The following is a 22,285-nucleotide window of genomic DNA, read 5'->3' on the forward strand; positions in this document are numbered from 1 at the left end:
AATGCCGAGACAAAAAGATGGGTAAGTTAAATGAGTACAAGCAAGTGCATGCTACATCCTAAGCTGATCACACATGTTTATTGCAGAGTGTCTTGTGGACTTTTTGTGATGTGGTGCATAAAATACTGGGACGAAGATCGCTGGACACATGAATTTGACCAGGAAGAGATTAATGCGTCAAGGCCACGTATTGTCGCGGAAATTATTTTTTCAGAGGTGAACAAATTAGAGAAGGTCAAGATGAAAATTGTTAAAATCATGGAGAAGGAATAGGTATTAGCATCGGTAGGGTTTTAGTCCCGTAGAAGGTTTCCCTGCCGTTTTTGGATACTTTGATCGATTGTAATGTGACATGGCACTGGGACAGATTTCGACAATTTTTCACGTTTTATTTATCGCTTTCGTGTGAGACTAAACATTTAAATGCGTGTCCAACTATGAATGGTACTATTTTATGAGACGGAATGTTATAAGTGTGGGCAAGTAATATTTTTGCTGTGCTAAAATGTATCAGTTTGCGGTTGCGATGTTATATGTACGGTTGTTGTTTGTATTCGCGGTGGTCATTTATTTATTAAAAAATATCCCCGCCGTCCTGAGTTGGCGCAATGTGGACAAAACGTGCACAATATCCCAGGGCGATTCTGGTGGCAGCAGCGGCGCTGGATCCGATGAAGATCGGCCTGGCAGCATGATTGGCGCGCCGAGGACGAATATTCCAGCCCAGCCCGTGCGGTGGCCGACAGCCGAGGCAGTGGCGGGCCCGCGCAGTCCAGCTAGTACGGGCTGGCGCGATTTTCCATGCGCCACGCGCGCGTCTCGTGGCCCAGCAGCCGACCGAGCGACAGTCGCGGGCCCGGTGGCAGACGTCTCGTCCCGCCCGACCGAGCAGGCACATGCAACGATCCCGAGGGGGATTTATGGCGATCTGTCGGCCCATTAACGACGCGCGTCGGGCGCGTGGGCCGGCCCTTTAATGCCTCTTCGTGTGCGGATGGGGACGCTGGCGCGTTGTGGCGACTAGGTTTAGTCCCACCTCGCCCGCGGAGAGACGCGACGACCGGTTTATATACCCGCGTTGTCGCCTTCTCACAAGCTCACTACAGAACACTAATGAACGCCCTGTTGTACGCCGTGGCCTCCCCGCTCGGCGGCCGAAAGGCCTCCCCAAAGGCATTGTAGTATACTGTCCGTGCGCGCGCCCGGGCACGGCTGGGCCTTTTTTTCAAATATTTTTTCACATAGATTAAATTTAGAAAATGTTAAACAATTGACAAAGTCATGACAGCAGTAACACATTCATACAAATATATCATGTTTCACACATAATAATAAAAATCGCATGTCTCATAACGTTGAACAAGGTGGCATAAAGAATAAACTCAAAGTGCCATGTCTCTTATCCTTAAACAAATAAACTGAAAGTGCCATGTCACATTACAATCGAACAAATTATCCAAAATAAAGCGACAAATAATACGACATGCTAATTGAACTCTGTCCCAGTGCCTTCCATTGATTATGAATACTTCATCTTTATGCCCGGTTCCTACATAACAAATTGTAAACAACTCACCAGACAATTGTAAAGAGAGAAACAAAAAATAATTAAAATAATGTAAAACTTATTTTTCATTCTCAGGGCACGTTTGCCGCCTATGGCCCTCTTTCTTACAAATGCCACAAAGAGGATCGGGTTTTCTCTCAGAAAATGATTTTGGTCTTTCATTTTTTGTAACATTTGGATCTTTCTTTGCCCGCCCTGTCGTGCTCTGTTTAGGGGCGCCCTTCGTGGAAACTTTCACAGGATCACCTATGACATCAACATGTTGTTCCGGCTCACGTGGCTCCTCATGCACATTTCTTCTACTACCAACAACATCATCATCAGGGACCTTTTTCTTTGCTATTATATTCTGCAGACACTGCATCAACTCATCAAAGACGAATGGATCATTTGAAGCAACATGAAAAGCTTCAGCTCCTGTTATACTGAGTTGACTATAGTGAGCACGCTGCTCTGCCCCCTGTCCAACCCCAACCAAACATGTCACTCTTTCGCTGTGCAGGCAGCCCACCTCTCGCAACTTTCGACATCCTCTTAAGGATGCAACACTTAGGTATTTTAGATATTTTCAGATGAACCAACACATACAGAGTGTGTTTGCAAGGCAACCCTTTCCGAAGCATTCATCCACAACTGCAGTCTATCGTATTCTCAGAGTTTTCAGCTTGATAATTCACGCTGAACTGAAATTTGTGGTTATTTCTCCATGTCACGATGAAGGTGTGGCAGTCAACTCCCACTAGCGTCTCAAAAATCTCAAGCTCTCCCATCTTCTTCAGATTTTGTTGGAGAATATAAAAATTGGAATGAGTGAATACTTCGGCAGGATGCTTCTCAATGTCCTTATATTCTGTGACTGATGATGGCAATGACTGATTTGAAACACAGTCATCATGCGCCTCGTTCTCACGTAGTCGAACTATGCAATTCTCATAATGCACAACTAGATCAACAATAGTCATACCGCCGTCCAGGTGAAGGTGAAGACAAGAGTTAAGGCTTTCACTCCTCTGATTACTGCGCATACCTAGAAAAAAACCATCTGACAGATATGATGCTGCCCACAGACTCCTCTTCCTGTACATCCTACGCAGCCACTCTTCTGTTTTATCAGTCTTCCATTTACAGACAAAAGCGTGCCATCTCGCCTCAAAGTTGGTTGGAGAGGTGGAGTAGTACAAGAGTGCCCTGAACTCATTTAGCGATTTGTAATTAAGGTGCTTCTGCATATTTTTTTCCACGTGCCATGAGCAGAGACGGTGCAACACATCAACCAAAACCAACCGAATAGCTCGTATCATTGCAGCGTCTCCATCTATGATGATTGACCTTGGCTTCTTCTGACAATTAGCCTTCAGGAATGTCTGGAGCAGCCACACGTACGTCGCTTCGGTCTCGTCGGACACAATGGCACAACCAAAAACTGTGGTGCAACGGTGATTATTTACACCAACAAAGGGGATGAACGGCATACCATATCTGTTCATCTTATACGTGCTATCAAACACAGTCACATCTCCATACAACTGATAGTCCCTCCGCGACTGTGCATCGCACCAGAACATGCTCTTCAAACGGCCCTCCTTATCGAGCACGTACTCAAAGAAAAAGTCTGGATCCTTCTCCTTTCTGCTCCTCATAATCCCGATTGCCGTGTTAGCATCACCCTTCGCAATCAACTTCATTTTTTCTCGGCAACATAGGTTGTAGACGTCTCGTCTCAGAAACCCACACTTATCATACGAGCCATGCCTGCTAATGAAGTTGTCGACGATGATATGCTTTCTGATCCCAGCTCCTTCCATCGCCAAGATCTCAGCTATCTGGTGATCTCCCATCACTCGATGTGGCCGCAGAAATACCAACTCATCTGCTCTAGCCAACAAATGGTTGTGATCATCCATAAAAGCTGCCACGAACCAAACTCCACGTCCTTTGTCCAACTTCACGACTAAATGTGCGCCACACTCGCAACGAGTCTCAGGTCTTAGCCTGTGGGTACGGCCCTCCGGGTTTAAAAATTTACTGAGACGTTTTCCTGCCCTTGAGCAAACGTATCGCCTATACCGAATAGTGGTTGAAAGTCCTTTTACTCGTTTCACCTTATCTTTTCTGATACTGAATCCACGGTCTTTGGCATAGTTATTATAGAACATGTAAGCCTCCCATTGTGATGCAAATGTCATACCCATAACCTTCAACTGTGTCTCCAGCGCACGTTGCTGGATTTCAGCCTCCTCAATGTCCATATTAGCTCCATCATCATGCTCATAGCCATCATCACCACTCCAACCATCGAAGTTAGCCTACAATATTCCACATAAGCAAGTGTAAGTTGTCGTTAACAAGTTTTTATTATTGTATGACATCTTAAATTTTGGACCGAACCTGGCTTATGTTATCCGCGAAAGATTCAACACCATGATTTTCCTTGTTCTGGACGTCAATATCCCCCTGCACATGAAAAAATCATATGCACACGTAAGTACCCATATGGATCTTCATCCGACGAAATGAATGTACACGTCGCTTACGTTTTCACTACAAGCACCCTCCTCTTTCTTTTGAAAATCTTCCTCATGTAAATTATTGTACGACGACCAGAATTCATTGTCGCTGCTATCATCATCATTTTTACTTTCATTACCATTCGTACGATCAACACTATCGCTACCATCCCACTCACTCGTATCCAAAAACAGATCCGTAAATCCAGTATCTTTATCCATTGAAGAATGACCTCACTACCAACACTGCAACATTATAAATAAAAATTGATCTATCAATTTTAAATCAAATTAAATGTACTACGGTCATACCGATGAGTACTTCATATCTAACAAGTGATTGCAGATAATTATTTACAGGTACAATTTTTTTGACAAACTAGACGGCTTACACGGCAGGTACGTGCACTTCGGCCGGCCTGGCCTGGCTGTGGACGGCGAGGACGTTCCCGGAGAGGTTGATCACGAAGTTGCGGGCGGCGACGGCGTCCACGTAGGCCATGTCACCGCGACGACCTGCACGGAGGCCAGATCACGTACGGCGGGCGACTCCAACAACGTCCGCGGCGGCCAGATCCCGGGTGAAGACGGGGAGAATGGTCGGCGATCAGCGGGGAAAGGTGGCGATCGGCCGGACGGGGAGACGTTGGAATTGGCAGCGTGATCACGGTTAGATCGGCGGGGAAAGGCGGCGATTGGCGGGTAAGGGCAGTGATCGGCGGGGCGGGGCGACGTTGGAATGGGCCGCGTGATCAACGCAGGTTGTGGGTTTTTTTCGCGCGACGGGAGGGGGTAGATGCGAGCCGGTCGTATCGGCTCGAGCCGTGCCCTCGGCTCTACCTGTATGGGCACGCCGCATACGGCGCGGGATACGTTAAGCACCGTATGCCCAAAATGCCCTTATACGTTAAGAGGGGGTGTGTGTGTACCGAAGCAGGGCTCTGCCCAGAATTATAATATGATTAAGTGATGAGAGCATTTTAAACAGCCTAGAAGAGTAGTGCTAAACACAGAGAACATTTACATATGTATGGAAAAAATGGGACTTCAAATTCAGAATGTTGCTAGAGCAACCATACTTACTGAACAACGCATCGCCGCAGTATCCATGCGACCACCAGCCATTTGAGAAGTGTGGCAATGGAACAAGTGCTGCTTTCTTCCAGCTTATACTGATTAATATAACTATCAAAGCAATCAACCAATATTGATGATACAGCTGATATCAATTCCGATGCCACTTCAGGATAACCTGAATAAGTTCAGTAAATAAATATCACTTCTGTTTCGGTAGACCCCCTCTAAACACAAGGACGGCTCAGATTAGCCTATACCTCTTCATAGAAAGGGGCATGATAGTCATATTTATAAATTCTTCGCCGTACATATACGCTAAACATTTTTTTTAGTCCATGAATGAACGCGCACATCCTCCCGCGATGGACCGGCCCATGCATCATGTTTTTTTATTTTCTAAAACAGCAAAAATAAGTCTGTGCCGCAGAGGATTCAAACCGCACTCCAGCAACAATTAGCACAAGCGCAATAACCAACTAGGCAACCGAACAACTTGTGGTAGATATATTGTTTTGACTAAAAATAGAACACAGGAAAAGCGCACTATATCCTGTTTGGTTTTCTTTTCCTCTTTATTTTTTCTTTTCTTTATTTGTTTCCCTTTTCTTTCTTAAATGCGTAAAGATATTTAAATTCGTGAATTTTTCTTCAAAGTGGGTGAACTTTTTTCTCCAAAAATGGTGAAGTTTTTTTCCCAAATTCCTGAACTATTTCTCAAATCAGTGATTTTTTTAAAAAAATATTGAACTTTTTATAAAAATGATGAATTTGATTTTAAAAATCAATGAACTTTTTTTCAAAATTGATAAACTTTTTTTCTAATTTGTGAACTTTTCCGAAAATTGATGAAGTCTTGTTTTACTTTTTCTGATCAATGAGCTTTCTTAAAATCCAGTGAACTTTTTAAATTTTTTTGTGAACTTTCTTGAATTCCTAATTATTTATTTTAAAAATTATCTAAAGGTCAATAATCAAGTTGTAATTAAACTCACTCCTCTTTCTTAATGAGTGTTCTTTGAAATTCATCTTGGATGCTTGGCATGGTGATACTAGTGTGTGGAACAAATTCGAGTCCATTTTATTGATGTGAAAAAGTGCATCCAACCAGCCTACCCGAACCATCACCTTTGAACATGATATGCTTCTTGCCATGCACGAAATGACACCAAAACTTGTCAGTATGTGGCCATGCACATGGTTGGCCTTCATGCAAAATTTGAAGGAATTCGGACACCTAACACACATTGTGTCACGTTCGGTTAGTATTTTAGGATTTTTTTTCACGGGAAAACCTTAGTAAATGCATAAAAAGTCAGAACTCAATGAAATTTATCATGGATGCTTTGCATGGTGATGTTAGTGTTTCGAAGAAAATTGGTTTCATTTTATTGGTGTGAAATAAAAGTTCAACCAGACTTGCCCTACCGGCCTACTCAAACCACCACCTTTGAACATGGTGTGCTTCTTGCCATGCATGAAATAACACCAATTTTTGCCAGCATGTGAGCATGCTCATGGCAGGCCTCCATAAAAAATTTGAAGAAATTTGGACACCGAACGCTCGTTGTGTCACGTTCGGCTAGTGTTTTAGGGTTTTTTTTCACAAGGAAAACCCTAGAAAATGTATAAAAGGTCAGAATTCAATGAAACTTATCATGGATGCTTGACATGGTGATACTAGTGTGTGGGAAAAAAATTGGGTCAATTTTATTGATGTGGGCATTTTTTGAAAGAAAAAGAATGAAGAACGAAAAACGAAAAACAACAAGAATGAAAAGAAACAAAAAAGAACAGTAAACCGGTCGTTGAATGATTTAGTTTCATTTTCCTTTTTCTATTTAATAGATGCTCAGAAATTTTAAAAGTGTCCGATTCTTTTATGTGAGCATATTCCTATTTAAAAGAACAATAAACAAACATTTTTGTTTAAACGAACAATTTATCTATTTAATAGATGTTCAGAAATTTAATCATATTGATGTGAGCATTTTCTATTTAAACAAACAATTTTTTGACATATCTGTAAAATTCTCTTGAAATGCGAATATCTATACTTGTAACATCCCAAATTTTCAATTTGGAATGTTATACATAGATCATACAATGCATAGCATATTCTTCTTGCATTTTGACAAATCCTCGATAAATCCTAAGCAACGCAAGGACCCTCGGAGAGAGTTGGGGATTTTCTCGATTTTTTCATATTTGATTTTATAAAATAATAAAACGAGGATTTTGGTTTTAATTATTTTCTCTCCGGAAAGATATTTCAGTTAAAAATAAATGAGAGGAGAAAATATGACTTCTTCAAAACAATTGAAATATTGGAGGAAAAATATTAAAATCATATATTGGATTTTATCCGGATTTTATTTGCAATTTTAATTGCATTAAAAAATTGCACGTTTTCAATACTGCATTTTTGTGTCAAAAAAATGTTCACCCTGTTCTAATTATTTTAACTAGACGGGGAAAATTTGTTTTATATTTTTTGATTTTTATTTATTTTTCTATGAATTCTTTTCGGCGGAATGTTTAAAAAAAACACGCGCAGCGCCCGACCGGGCCGAGGCCCAGCCGCGCGGCCGGCCCAGCCGCGCGTCTCCTCCGCGAGCACGCAGCGCCGCAGCGCCTGTGTCCGGCTCGGACTCCGCCAGAGCCCCGCCGCCTTGCCCCCTCCTCCAAGGCAGGCCGCCCCCTCCTTATATACCCCCCCGCCGCCCCCTCCCTCGCCACCCCGAGCCCCGCCCAAGCCGCCGCCGCCGGAAGCCCGAGCCCCGCCGCTCGTCACCTTCGCCGCCGCCGGAGCCGCCCCTCGCCACCCCAAGCCCGCCCGAGCCCCGCCGCCCTCGCCGCCCCTCGCCGAGCCCCCGCCGGAACCCAGCCGAGCCCCCGCCGGAGCTCCGTTTCCGACGAGGTACCGACTCGCCGTCGTTTGCCGTTTTTTTTAAAAACCGTTCGTTTTTAAAAAAAAAAACCCTAGATCGGTTTATTTCTTCGGTTTTATTATTTTGTGAACGTTCACCGACCAGTTCGTTTTAACGAACGCGTTCGTTGGATTTTCTCTGTTAACGAACGACCGTTCTTTAACCGTTCGTCAGTTTTTCTTTTTCGTCAGATTTTTCCGCGATTTCTCAGATCTCGATTTGTGATCGGATCTTCGTTTCTGTTTAACTTTTCGCTCGTTTATCGGAATCAGGCGATTCAAGCGCCTAGAGTTTCGTCTCGAAATTCTCTTTCCGTTTAACCTACTCAAACAAGTTTTTGCTACTGTAAAATTTGACCTAGATCCAGATTAGTAAACGAAGCTTGTTTCTTTCGCCGTTTGACTTTCGTTGCTTCGTTCGAGTTGATTCTTTTTGCAAACCGGAGTTCTTAAGTTGAACTTTCTGGTTGGATCTTTCATTCGAGTTTTACCTGTGCATTAGATGAGTACTTATTGTCTGCTTGTTTGTTTGCGATAGAATACCTGGAGTGCGCCGCTTGTTACTTCGAATCGCTAGGTTTCGCAGATCATCAGCAAGGCAAGTAACACTTTGATCATACCTTTCCATACCCAGTTTTTATTGCATTAGATCAATCCTCAAACACTGCATGGTTAGGATCTAATTAAATTGTGGGTATTGGGGAGTAGTTGAGGTAGTACCTATTACCTGTTTTATTATCAAACCCTTGGGAGTTACTTCTACGTTGCTATTATATCGCCATGCTATGCTCGTAGACGTGGATTGGGTTTGAGAGATTTCCATGACAGATGTGAGATTGTTAATTAATGGTTTACTTAAGGTGGCAACTAAAACTCACATCTGGGTGGATTGAGGTACCTGGGTATTCCAGGATTGCCTGTTTTTCTTTTGGACCGCCACCCAGGCTCAAAGGGATCATGAGATTATTCATGCTAGAAACTTCCGTGTGCAGCCACAAGCTATTATGGGCTCTAGCATAGTTGACTAAGTTGTGTGAACTCTTACAATGGTAGACTAGCAGATGTAGGGGAAAGTAGGTGTAACTGTCTACCCATACGTAAGGTGCAAACACTTCTGAAAGACTGTGTCTCGATCATCCGTTTCTCGAACACCTTGTAGTGCGAGAATCAAGTAGAGGCGATCGAGTCTTGTGGGGAAAAGTGCGCAAACCTCTGCAGAGTGTACAAACTAATCATGGTTAGCCGTGTCCCCGGTTATGGACAACTTGAGTATCTAGTACTTGGATTATCATGTGAATCTCATCATGTTACTTTTAATTAATTTGGTTGGGTTAATGATGATTTTTAATTGGGATTGAGATGCTGTCAACCATCTCAATGTTTAACAACCACCGTGATAGTTAAATAAAATTTATTCCTTTGCAGTAGGGAAAAATTGGCTTTTCGCAAAAACTTTAACCATAGAGTTTTCCACCAGCCATATATGCATGTAGTATAGCATTATATTGATCATTATTCTCTATGTATTATTTTGCCAGCATATTCCATGTGCTGACCCGTTTTCGGGCTGCAACGTTTCATGTTGCAGACTTTTCAGACGACGAGTAAGGTGCTTAGGTCGTGGTCTTATACTCAGTGATGCCGTTGGAGTTGATGGACTCACTTATCTTCCAAGTCTTCCGCTGTTATCGTTGTTAGATGGCCTTAAGCCATATTTATCATACTTATTCTCTTTGGAGATATTCGATGTAATAAGTGTGTGATTGCTACTCTGTTATAAATCCTCCATTTGTACTGTGCGTGTCAGCATTACTGATCCAGGGATGACACTGGTGCACAGCAGCACAGACTATTTGAGGTCTGGTCGCTACAAAGGTGGTATCAGAGCACACACTGACTGTAGGACACGACAACTAAGCTTAAGCCCTAGAAAGCTTCTCCCTTCTCATTTCTGACCCCTCTCCACTTTCTACTCTTTTAGGAATGGCGGATACAAGGAGCAAGTTCATGCAACCTGATGAAGACACGCCTTTTGGACGACACTTGAAGGAAGTCACTAAGTACTTGAACATAGGAATACCAAGCATCACCGGAACCTACAACTCCACATTACCCGAAGAGGAGAGCTGGAAGATTCAAGTTCACATTCCAGGAAGGACGTTTGTGCCAGTTACTGAACCCATAAGATTGGTTTTCGAAGCACCAACCTGGAGTTTAGGGAAGAGTATGGCCGCCCACATCGCTATGGGACGCATTGGAGAAGTCTACCACAGGGAGCTTAAGGATACTATTTATCAGATTTGTGGACGCCGAGACGAGCAATGGGAGATGATCAGAACCAAGAAGGATGGATCAATTGCAGCTTTCATCCAGGAGCAAAACCAACACATTCGTCGCCAGGAGAACCAGATGTGCTCAGACAAGGAAGAACTGAAGAAGGCATTGACGAAGATCAAGGAGCTGGAGGAAGAACTCAAGGCTACACGCGAGGATTATTTGGAGGAAATCGTCGCACTAGTAGGGAAGAATGACGACCTGGAGAAGAAGATTGGAGTATTCATGGGAAATCCAGTGCCAAAAGCAAAAGATCACGAATGCACTTGCCCGGATAACTACATCATCATCGACGACACCGACTCGGAACCAAGTGAAGATGACTTTGTTGATGAAGCTGGAGCAGACATCATGGAGTCTTCAACTGATTAGAATTTCTAGTAGACCACCATATCAGTAGTAGTTTTCCCCCATTTAATGTATAGTTCGAGCACTTTGCAATGCTAGTTAGATCGATTGTATGCCTTGTTTGAATTGATTGAGTGATATTGATTGTATTTGTCTCATGAGCATATGGGTAGTGTTTTCTCTCTAGACCTCATTCTATTCTTAACTCTCATCTTTTCTAACCCATCAGATGCCTCCGAGACGCGACACCGGATTTGTTTTCCCACCGGAGATCACCCAGTTGATTCAGCAACAGAATGCCCTGATGCAAGTGTTAGTGCAGAACCAAGGCAACAACAACAACAACAACAACAACAACCCACCGCCACCACCACCTGTTGATCACTTAGCCCGTTTCTTGAGGCTAAACCCGCCGGTGTTTTCCAGTAGCACCGAGCCGATTGTTGCAGATGATTGGCTCCGCAAAGTTGGAAGGGAGTTGACCACTGCAGGATGCACAGATGCGGAAAGAGTGCGTTTTGCCGCACATCAGCTTGATGGACCCGCAGCATCATGGTGGGAGAATTACACAGCCACACACCCTATCGACACTGTCACATGGGACCAGTTTCAGCAAGCTTTCCGTACAGCTCATGTTTCAGCAGGAGCTATGGCTATGAAGAAGCGTGAGTTTCGCAACCTACGCCAAGGAGGACGCATCGTAGGCCAGTATGTGGAGGATTTCAGTAAGTTAGCACGTTATGCACCAGATGACGTTGCTACAGATGCAGCCAAGCAGGAGAAGTTTTTGGAAGGACTGAATGATGAACTGAGTATGCAGTTGATGGTAGCAACCTTCAACAACTACCAGGAATTGGTAGATAGAGCTCTCATGATTGAAGGGAAGCAGCAGCAGATTGAAAACCGTAAGAGGAAGTATGGACAAGGGAAGTATAATTCTGGAGCTCAGCAGAATCCACGATTTGCCCCGAAACCGGGAGGACAGTTTCAGCATACCCATGGAGGAGGTAGTTCGCACAACCATAATGGCTCTAAAAATGGTAATGGGAATGGAGGAAGCAACGGACAGAACCGCACCAACCCATCTACCCCAGCCAAGAGGGACCTGAGCCAAGTCACTTGCTTTAAGTGCCAGAAGACTGGACATTATGCCAATGAATGTCCTGAAGCCCAGAATGGAAATGGCAATGGAAGCTCTGGGAAGAAGCCGAACCCGTTCAACAAAGGACATGTGAACCACGTGAGCGTGGAGGAGGTTGAAGCACAGCCTGATGCAGTAATAGGTAAGTTTTTGGTCAAGTCATTTACTGCAATCGTTCTTTTCGATCCTGGTGCATCGCATTCATACATATCAAGGGGATTTGTGGATAAGTTTAAGTTGCCCACCAAAGTTCTCAGAACACCTATGTTAGTAACCTCACCAGGAGCAGAGTATATGGCAAGCCAAGGATGTTTTCAGATGCCATTGGCCATTGGTAGGCATGTTTTCCCCTCAGACCTAATAATTTTGGAGTCGCAAGGTTTGGGTGTGATTTTGGGAATGGACTGGCTATCGATGTATGGAGGAAACATCGATTGCGCCAGTAAGTCGATTTTGCTTACCACCCCAGAAGGGAAAAGGATCAAGTATGTATCCCGGCATATGTCGAAGAGGACTCAAGTGAATTCCTTAACAGGAGTTGTACAGGAGGAAGTACCAGTGGTGAAGGATTACCCGGATGTATTTCCAGAAGAGTTGCCAGGCATGCCACCATATAGAGACATTGAGTTTTTGATTGAACTTTTGCCAGGCACAGGGCCAATATCTAAGAGGCCGTACAGGATGCCCGCAAAGGATTTGGAGGAAATTAAGAAGCAGATCAAGGAGTTACTGGATAAAGGCTATATTCGCCCAAGTTCGTCACCTTGGGGATCACCAGTACTTCTAGTGGAGAAGAAAGATGGATCGTTGAGGATGGTTGTTGATTATCGTGGATTGAATGAAGTGACCATCAAAAACAAGTACCCACTGCCGATGATCAATGATTTGTTTGACCGTCTACAAGGAGCTAAAGTATTTTCCAAGATCGATCTACGATCAGGATACCATCAGTTAATGATTCGAGAGCAGGATATACCTAAGACGGCTTTTACCACCAGGTATGGACTGTATGAGTATACCGTTATGTCATTCGGACTGACTAACGCACCTGCCTATTTCATGAACCTGATGAACAAAGTGTTTATGGAGTTTTTGGATAAGTTCGTCGTGATGTTCATTGACGACATTTTAGTCTTTTCCGAGAATGAGGAAGAGCATGAGGAGCATTTGCGATTGGTACTTGAGAAGCTCAGAGAACATCAGTTATATGCCAAGTTCAGCAAATGTGAATTTTGGCTGAAGGAAATTGGATTCCTCGGACATGTTATTTCTGGAGAAGGAGTAGCAGTAGACCCTGCCAAAGTTGACACAGTGACAAGTTGGGAATCACCCACGTCAGTTGGAGAGATCCGGAGTTTTCTTGGACTTGCAGGATACTACCGGAGGTTCATCGAGAATTTCTCGAAGATTGCTAAGCCCATGACTGAGCTATTAAAGAAGGACACCAAGTTCAATTGGACTAAGGAATGTGAAGCTAGTTTCCAAGAGTTGAAGAAACGATTGGTTACATCACCAGTGTTGATTCTGCCAGATCAACGCAAGGATTATGAAGTTTATTGCGACGCTTCTCGCCGAGGACTTGGAGCAGTGCTTATGCAGGAAGGAAGAGTTGTGTCATATGCTTCACGACAACTTAAACCCCATGAGAAGAATTATGCTACGCATGATTTGGAGTTAGCAGCCGTGGTGCTTGCGTTGAAGACATGGAGACATTTTCTCATCGGAAACCATTGTGAGGTGTACACGGATCACAAGAGTTTGAAGTATATTTTCACGCAGAAGGAGTTGAATCTCAGACAGAGGAGATGGTTGGAGCTTATTAAGGACTACGATATGAGATTGCATTATCACCCAGGAAAGGCTAACGTAGTAGCAGACGCGTTGAGCCGCAAGAGTCATGTCAACACCCTCATGACAGGAGAGTTACCTCAGGAGTTAGCAGAGGACCTTCGCGAGCTATGTTTGGAGATAGTCCCAAGAGGCTATCTAGCGACACTGGAGATTCAGTCTACCTTGATGGAAAGGATCAGAGAAGCCCAGAGGATAGACAAGGAGATTGACGAGATAAAGGAGAAGATGAGCAAAGGAAAAGCCAAGGGATTTCGTGAGGATGAGCACGATACCTTATGGTTTGAGGACCGCGTTTATGTGCCAAATGATCCGGAGATCAGGAAGTTGATTTTGCAAGAGGCCCATGATTCACCGTATTCGATTCACCCAGGGAATACCAAGATGTATTTGGATCTGAAAAATACCTTCTGGTGGACCGGAATGAAGAAGGATATTGCGGAATATGTAGCAGTTTGTGATGTATGTCAGCGAGTGAGGGCAGAGCATCAGAAGCCAGCAGGATTGCTACAACCATTGCCGATACCCGAATGGAAGTGGGATAAAATAGGCATGGATTTTATCACGGGATTGCCCAGGACTCGTTCAGGCTATGACTCAATATGGGTTGTAGTCGACCGTTTGACGAAAGTAGCTCATTTCATCCCAGTGAAGACCACTTACACCAGTGCTAAGTTGGCAAAGATATACATGACCAGGATCGTATGTTTGCATGGAGTTCCGAGGACCATTGTATCAGACAGAGGAACCCAGTTTACCTCGAAGTTTTGGAAGCAGTTACATGAAACATTGGGAACCAGGCTAGAATTTAGTACAGCCTTTCACCCACAGACAGATGGACAGACCAAGAGAGTCAATCAGATTTTGGAGGACATGTTGAGAGCTTGTGCACTAGATTATGGATCTAGTTGGGACGACAATTTGCCATATGAAGAGTTTTCTTACAACAACAGTTATCAAACCAGTTTGAAGATGGCCCCTTTCGAAGCTTTGTACGGAAGAAGGTGTAGAACACCGTTGTTATGGGACGAAGTTGGAGACCGTCAGTTGTTTGGACCAGATTTGATTAAGGAGTCTGAACAGAAAGTGAGGTTGATTCGCGACAGGCTCAAGGTAGCCCAGTCCAGATAGAAGAGTTATGCGGATTCTAAATGAAAGGAGACAGTCCACGAAGTCGGAGACAGAGTGTATCTTCGAGTATCACCACTTCGAGGAGTGCTTTGGAGTTAAGGGAAAGTTAGCGCCCCGTTTTATCGGACCATACAGAGTTTTGGAACGTATGGGAGAAGTTGCCTACAAGCTGGAATTGCCTGAAGGATTGTCTGGAGTTCATGATGTATTCCACGTTTCACAGTTGAAGAAGTGCCACGCAGAGATGGCCGAGATACCACTGAGAGATACTGTGCCGCTGGAAGCGATTCAGCTGGAAAGTGATTTGACCTATGAGGAGAAACCAGTTAAGATTCTCGAGTATGCCAGCCGAGTTACCCGCAGTAAGGTTATCAAGTTTTGCAAAGTCCAGTGGAGTCACCACACGAAGGATGAAGCCACCTGGGAGCGAGAGGAAGATCTACGGAAGGACCACTCTCACCTGTTTTCTAGCCAACCCGAATCTCGAGGGCGAGATTCATCTTAAGGGGGGTAGGTTTTTAACATCCCAAATTTTCAATTTGGAATGTTATACATAGATCATACAATGCATAGCATATTCTTCTTGCATTTTGACAAATCCTCGATAAATCTTAAGCAACTCAAGGACCCTCGGAGAGAGTTGGGGATTTTCTCGATTTTTTCATATTTGATTTTATCAAATAATAAAACGAGGATTTTGGTTTTAATTATTTTCTCTCCGGAAAAATATTTCAGTTAAAAATAAATGAGAGGAGAAAATATGACTTCTCCAAAATAATTGAAATATTGGAGGAAAAATATTAAAATCATATATTGGATTTTATCCGGATTTTATTTGCAATTTTAATCGCATTAAAAAAAAATCACCTTTTCGAAACTGCATTTTTGTTTCAAAAAAATGTTCACCCTGTTCTAATTATTTTAACTAGACGGGGAAAATTTGTTTTATATTTTTTTGATTTTTATTTATTTTTCTATGAATTCTTTTCGGCGGAATGTTTAAAAAAAAACACGCGCCGCGCCCGACCGGGCCGAGGCCCCGCCGAGCGGCCGGCCCAGCCGCCCGTCTCCTCCGCGAGCACGCAGCGCCGCCGCGCCCGTGTCCGGCTCGGATTCCGCCGGAGCCCCGCCGCCTTGCCCCCTCCTCCAAGGCAGGCCGCCCCCCTCCTTATATACCCCGCCACCGCCCCCTCCCTCGCCACCCCGAGCCCCGCCCAAGCCGCCGCCGCCGGAAGCCCGAGCCCCGCCGCCGGAGCCGCCCCTCGCCACCCCAAGCCCGCCCGAGCCCCGCCGCCCTCGCCGCCCCTCGCCGAGCCCCCGCCGGAGCCCAGCCGAGCCCCCGCCGGAGCTCCGTTTCCGACGAGGTGCTGACTCGCCGTCGTTTGCCGGTTTTTTAAAAAAAAACGTTCATTTAAAAAAAACCCTAGATCGGTTTATTTCTTCGGTTTTATTATTTTGTGAACGTTCACCGACCCGTTCGTTTTAACGAACGCGTTCGTTGGATTTTCTCTGTTAACGAACGACCGTTCTTTAACCGTTCGTCAGTTTTTCTTTTTCGTCAGATTTTTCCGCGATTTCTCAGATCTCGATTTGTGATCGGATCTTCGTTTCTGTTTAACTTTTCGCTCGTTTATCGGAATCAGGCGATTCAAGCGCCTAGAGTTTCGTCTCGAAATTCTCTTTCCGTTTAACCTACTCAAACAAGTTTTTGCTACTGTAAAATTTGACCTAGATCCAGATTAGTAAACGAAGCTTGTTTCTTTCGCCGTTTGACTTTCGTTGCTTCGTTCGAGTTGATTCTTTTTGCAAACCGGAGTTCTTAAGTTCAACTTTCTGGTTGGATCTTTCATTCAAGTTTTACCTGTGCATTAGATGCGTACTTATTGTTTGCTTGTTTGTTTGCGATAGAATACCCGGAGTGCGCCGCTTGTTACTTCGAATCGCTAGGTTTCGCGGATCATCAGCAAGGCAAGTAACACTTTGATCATACCTTTCCATACCCAGTTTTTATTGCATTAGATCAATCCTCAAACACTGCATGGTTAGGATCTAATTAAATTATGGGTATTGGGGAGTAGTTGAGGTAGTACCTATTACCTGTTTTATTATCAAACCCTTGGGAGTTACTTCTACGTTGCTATTATATCGCCATGCTATGCTCGTAGATGTGGATTGGGTTTGAGAGATTTCCATGACAGATGTGAGATTGTTAATTAATGGTTTACTTAAAGTGGCAACTAAAACTCACATCTGGGTGGATTGAGGTACCTGGGTATTCCAGGATTGCCTGTTTTTCTTTTGGACCGCCACCCAGGCTCAAAGGGATCATGAGATTATTCATGCTAGAAACTTCCGTGTGCAGCCACAAGCTATTATGGGCTCTAGCATAGTTGACTAAGTTGTGTGAACTCTTACAGTGGTAGACTAGCAGATGTAGGGGAAAGTAGGTGTAACTGTCTACCCATACGTAAGGTGCAAACACTTCTGAAAGACTGTGTCTCGATCATCCGTTTCTCGAACACCTTGTAGTGCGAGAATCAAGTAGAGGCGATCGAGTCTTGTGGGGAAAAATGCGCAAACCTCTGCAGAGTGTAAAGACTTGGATTATCATGTGAATCTCATCATGTTACTTTTAATTAATTTGGTTGGGTTAATGATGATTTTTAATTGGGATTGAGATGCTGTCAACCATCTCAATGTTTAACAACCACCATGATAGTTAAATAAAATTTATTCCTTTGCAGTAGGGAAAAATTGGCTTTTCGCAAAAACTTTAACCATAGAGCTTTCCACCAGCCATATATGCATGTAGTATAGCATTATCTTGATCATTATTCTCTATGTGTTATTTTGCCAGCATATTCCATGTGCTGACCCGTTTTCGGGCTGCAACGTTTCATGTTGCAGACTTTTCAGACGACGAGTAAGGTGCTTAGGTCGTGGTCTTATACTCAGTGATGCCGTTGGAGTTGATGGACTCACTTATCTTCCAAGTCTTCCGCTGTTATCGTTGTTAGATGGCCTTAAGCCATATTTATCATACTTATTCTCTTTGGAGATATTCGATGTAATAAATGTGTGATTGCTACTATGTTATAAATTCTCCATTTGTACTGTGCGTGTCAGCATTACTGATCCAGGGATGACACTGGTGCACAGCAGCACAGACTATTTGAGGTCTGGTCGCTACAGTACTTTATGAACAAAATTTTAAAAAGCGATTTTTAAAATAAAAAAAATAAGTGTGAGAATTTTTAGAAAATAAAAAAGAAACAAAAATGAAAAAAGACGAATAGAAAAAACGAAAAAGAAATAGTAATAATAGTACCGATTCAACAATGGGCCGACCCAGCCGCGAACTGAAGTAGAAGAAAATAAAAAAAGAAGTAAAAACAGCCAAACATTAGTTTGTTCTAGTTGGTTAATGTGGTCTTCCGTAGACCAAGAGGTCTTGAGTTCGATACAAGGTGCCTGCACTATTTTTTGAAATTTAATAAAAAGTGGGTATGATGTCTCGTATGTGTCACATAAGCGTATGAGTATACGGTTTGATGAAATGACTATACCGCCCTTATACAGTTTGTGGAGGGGGGTCTACCGAAGCAGGCCTCAATAAATATAACCAGTTCCCTTGCCCTTGACTTTTCTTGCTCCAACATTAATACTTGAATCTTGTAGCAAAATGAGAAGGCCAAATGTGGACCCCGCTGTGCTTACTGCCCAGGTGCAAATGAGGAAATCATAAAAACTTAAAAGTGACTGTTGACCAATATCTTTCCATGTGTTTCTTACTATAAGCACTTCAATTTTTTGCTTAAGCTGAAATACACTTGTGCCAGATATTCTTTAAATTGAGTTCAGAGTAGCTTGGTTCTGAACAGGTATGGCTCCAACTAATGAATCATCCAAGCACAACTTGACCATGTAACTCCGAAAACATCATGAATGAAATCAGTTCCAATGCCATGCATCCGTAGAGCCAAGATCTGCAATACCTCATCTGCCAAACTAACTTGATGGGCTGATGGCTGCTACTGTCAGCTGTGTTAAAGTTATAGATCATATAGGTTACATCTATCCAGCCCACTCCAGCCACCTTCCAGCTCCCTATGCCTCTCAGTAGCCTCCTCGTGACACCATACTCACCCCATTTGCTACCTGCAGCATATCAAGTAGGACGTAATTCTTTGCTCCATCAGGACTGACCTCGATGATCTTCCTTGCAACCAAGCTGCCCAGCTCCACATTCCTGTGCATCTTGCAGGCAACTAATGCTCCGCAAAAAGATTCATCAGGAGCAAATTGCATTTTATCAATAGGGTCAAATGCATGTCTCAGCGTCCCTGCACGAGCAAGGAGATCGATGGCACACACGTAAACATCTTTCTTAGGCTGCAAATTATATTCAAATGTCATTGACCTGAAGAAGTTCCATACTTCATCTACTAAACCAGCATGGTTGCGAGCACTTATCAGGACCAGAACACAACATGGTCAGGATGCACCCAGCATGGATCAAGGAACAATCATTGATGTCCAGATAATTTGTCTTTGCAACTCATCATGTTGAACATCTTCTTCGCATCTGTCATGCTCCCAGAATTGGAGTACATGTGCACGAGGGTATATTGCTCATTTGTAGGTCCTTGTCATACTTTCGGAAAGCCCCATGGACCTGCTTCCCAACTCCCAAGTCTCAGAGCTGCAATACTAGCACATGCAGATGCAATGCTAGTCAGGGTGAAGCAGTTGGGCTTAAGGTTAATGTCAGAAAGAAGTTGCAAGGCCATTAGGAGATTGCATTGGTTATACCCAGCAATCATGGTATCCCAGGTTTAAAAATACTTCTGAGGAATTTCATCAAAAGGCCTCCTTGCACCCAAAAGGTGTGCACAACTGCAGTACAAGTCAACTTTAAAAAAAAGCTGCAGTACAAATCGATCGGAGCATTGGCAGCAGCAAGGTTCGCACTGAAAGCTTTCTTTATGGACAGTAGATGAAAGCTGATGTCTGATATATAAGTTGGCCATAGAAGCACATGCATGTTGTGCAATAGAGCATGTAAATGTGCTCAGTTCAATGCCAACCTGCACTATAGAAACAGCAGATGATGGGCCACGAAAAAATGTGTGCTTGGCAGGACCCATCATGTGAATACCATAGGAAAAAGTGACAAACATAGCATATGGTGTTTCTTCTAACATTGTGCTAGGGCATAACAACGGAAAATGGTACAATAACATGTTTGCTACTTGTACTGTCACCTGTTATTATGTTACCATTGTAAAATAATCAGCTAATACTAAACTCCAAACTAGCCAGCAACTCAAAGAGTGCCAAATAAAATGAACACCAAAGTGATCCACATCTTAGACTTACCACTGGTGTCGTCTGAGGCATTCACACGGTTCTAAAGGTAACACCATGGCATTATTATTGAGTTGGAAATTAACAGGTGTTACCAAAGCATACTTCATAATGAATCTAGAAATATCAAGATAATGTACATGTATTACAACAATGAAGTATAGATTTATTTTATCACACCATACACACACAGAGCATCCACAACAAAGACATTGTTTGTCCAGATTACTCAAACGCTGAACTGTTACAAAATGGTTTAGAGTAGAGCAGTACAAATAGGGGAGGCCGGAGGTCGCGGGTCGTCCCCCTGCCTCTCGCGGTCGTGGGCAGACTTGGCAGAAGAGGAGGAGGGGGAGGGTCGGGTGGAGTTGCCGGTGTCGCTGGCGCCGCCGCTCCTGGGCGGCTGCGGCCCGGCCTGCTCGTCGGAGGGGACGGCCGTCGTCGCGTAGGGGTCGCGTGCCTGCCCGGCCTCCCCTGCACCGTCCGGCCGTGGTGGCTGTTCCCGCTCCCGCCGCGCCTCGGCCCGCCGCGCCGCCCGGGTTATCCCCCGTGGTGGCGCCTGGTGCCCCGGCCGGCGTTGTGCCGCGTGCGGCTGCGGCTGGTGACTGCCCCCGCGTGGGTGGTCCACCGCTGCTTGCCATGCCGGCGGCGTGTGTGCCGTTGTCAGGCCCTGCGCGGGCGGCGCGGATGAGGGGATTGGCTGCCCCCTGCGCCGCAGAGGGGACGGCTGGCACCTGGGCCGACTGTCAACCTAATGGGCCGCGGGCAAGCGGGCTGGACGGCATTTCGGCCCAAGAGGTGGTTGTGACGCCCCGAGACCGACGCTCCAGAAGCCTTCCATGTTTTTCGTGTTCGGCGTGTGTTTTGTTTGTTTGTTGCATTTCATCATGTCATCATGAGCATTGCATCTGCATGTTTTCTTAAAGTTTGCATCCGTTCGTAGTTGCCGCGTCCCTCCTCGCCTCCGTTGACCTTTCTCAGTCCAACCGTTCTTGTGTAGTTCGACCATTTGACCCTCTCTGCATAGTGCACAAAACCCCTTCTCGCGTGCGCGTCCGAAACTTCCCCGAACCCGAACCGGACTATCGTTATTGTTGGGTCCGGATCATCCCCTTACATCTACAAAATATCTCCGTTTGGTTATTTGGACTCCCTACCTATTTTTTTCTCGTTCGTCCGATTGCGATCGGAGGGACGAGGTAGCCCCTAACCTAATCCGTGATGTATATATAGTCCACTCCTAGTCTAATTTGAGACTAACCCTAAATCCTAGGACATTTGTCCCCCTACCGCCGCCACCCACTCACCAAATCCCCCTCGGGATCCATCCCTCCCCAACCATCGCTCGCCACCTACAGCCTCCAGATCCCCTCGCCCTCCACCTCGCTCGATCCAGCGCCTCCCTGTCCTCTCCATCGCCTCCTCCCCCCGTCCAGCCGCTGAGCCCATCCGGATGCCGCTGCTGCTCCTGTCCCTGAGCCACTGGAGCACCGCCCCGCTTCTGCCTCCTCGTTCGAGCGCCCATGGCCTTGTGCCCCTGCTGTCCTAGCAATCAGCAGCAACAACCTCGCCGGAGTCGCCACCGGGGTTTCAGCCATGCCCGTGCCCTCCTCCACGCGCTGCCCCGCCGGACCTCTCCTGCAGCCCGAGTCCCTCTCCCCGCGCGCCTGTCTCCTCTTGCTGATCTGCCTCACCACCGGAGCTCCTTCGCCCGAGCACCCATGGAGAGGGCCTCCCGAGCCCCCTCGCGTCGTGCCAGTGAGCCCGCCCTGCCGGCGACCTCCAGGCTAGTCCCTCGCACGCTGTCCTTCTCCCCTTCTCCTCTCCTTCTATCTCTTTTCCTCCCTCTCTGTATCTTCTCTGAATTTTCCCCGCCGTGGTCGCCTCTCCGCAGGTCGCCGATGCTCCGACGGGATCAAGCCACCGGAGCTCCTGCACCAACCCTGCCGTCGCCGCTCCACGCCCCAAGTCCCTCGCCTCGCCGCCCTTTCGCCCGCTCGTCGGAGCTCTGCTCCAGGCGCCGCCCGCAGCTCCCTGCA

At 45.2% G+C, this 22,285-nt stretch overlaps 1 protein-coding gene and 1 pseudogene across 1 annotated transcript; both read right to left on the reverse strand.

Annotated features, from left to right (window-relative positions):
• Nucleotides 1-2,190: 2,190 nt before the first annotated feature.
• On the reverse strand, nt 2,191-4,576 carry LOC109756850 (protein FAR1-RELATED SEQUENCE 5-like). Its single transcript, XM_045234168.1, has 4 exons — nt 4,467-4,576; nt 4,254-4,320; nt 3,956-4,021; nt 2,191-3,873 (listed from the first exon to the last, which is right to left on the reverse strand). Exons 1-4 carry the CDS (start codon nt 4,574-4,576, stop codon nt 2,191-2,193), a joined length of 1,926 nt encoding a protein of 641 aa, XP_045090103.1.
• Nucleotides 4,577-18,772: 14,196 nt separating this feature from the next.
• LOC109775476 (putative pentatricopeptide repeat-containing protein At1g56570) lies at nt 18,773-21,662 on the reverse strand (annotated as a pseudogene).
• Between the last annotated feature and the right edge of the window lie 623 nt (nt 21,663-22,285).

The sequence above is a fragment of the Aegilops tauschii genome, chromosome 3 (assembly GCF_002575655.3).
Source record: "Aegilops tauschii subsp. strangulata cultivar AL8/78 chromosome 3, Aet v6.0, whole genome shotgun sequence".
Taxonomy (NCBI): domain Eukaryota; kingdom Viridiplantae; phylum Streptophyta; class Magnoliopsida; order Poales; family Poaceae; genus Aegilops; species Aegilops tauschii.

What these genes read in the sequence shown, in the direction of transcription:
- LOC109756850 (XM_045234168.1), bottom strand. Translation starts at nt 4,576, where the DNA reads ATGGCCTACGTGGACGCCGTCGCCGCCCGCAACTTCGTGATCAACCTC. An exon ending in GAAGTGCACGTACCTGCCGT is followed by an intron (nt 4,321 to 4,466) that starts GTAAGCCGTCTA and finishes ATAATGTTGCAG; the next exon opens with TGTTGGTAGTGAGGTCATTC. An exon ending in TCGCGGATAACATAAGCCAG is followed by an intron (nt 3,874 to 3,955) that starts GTTCGGTCCAAA and finishes GGAATATTGTAG; the next exon opens with GCTAACTTCGATGGTTGGAG.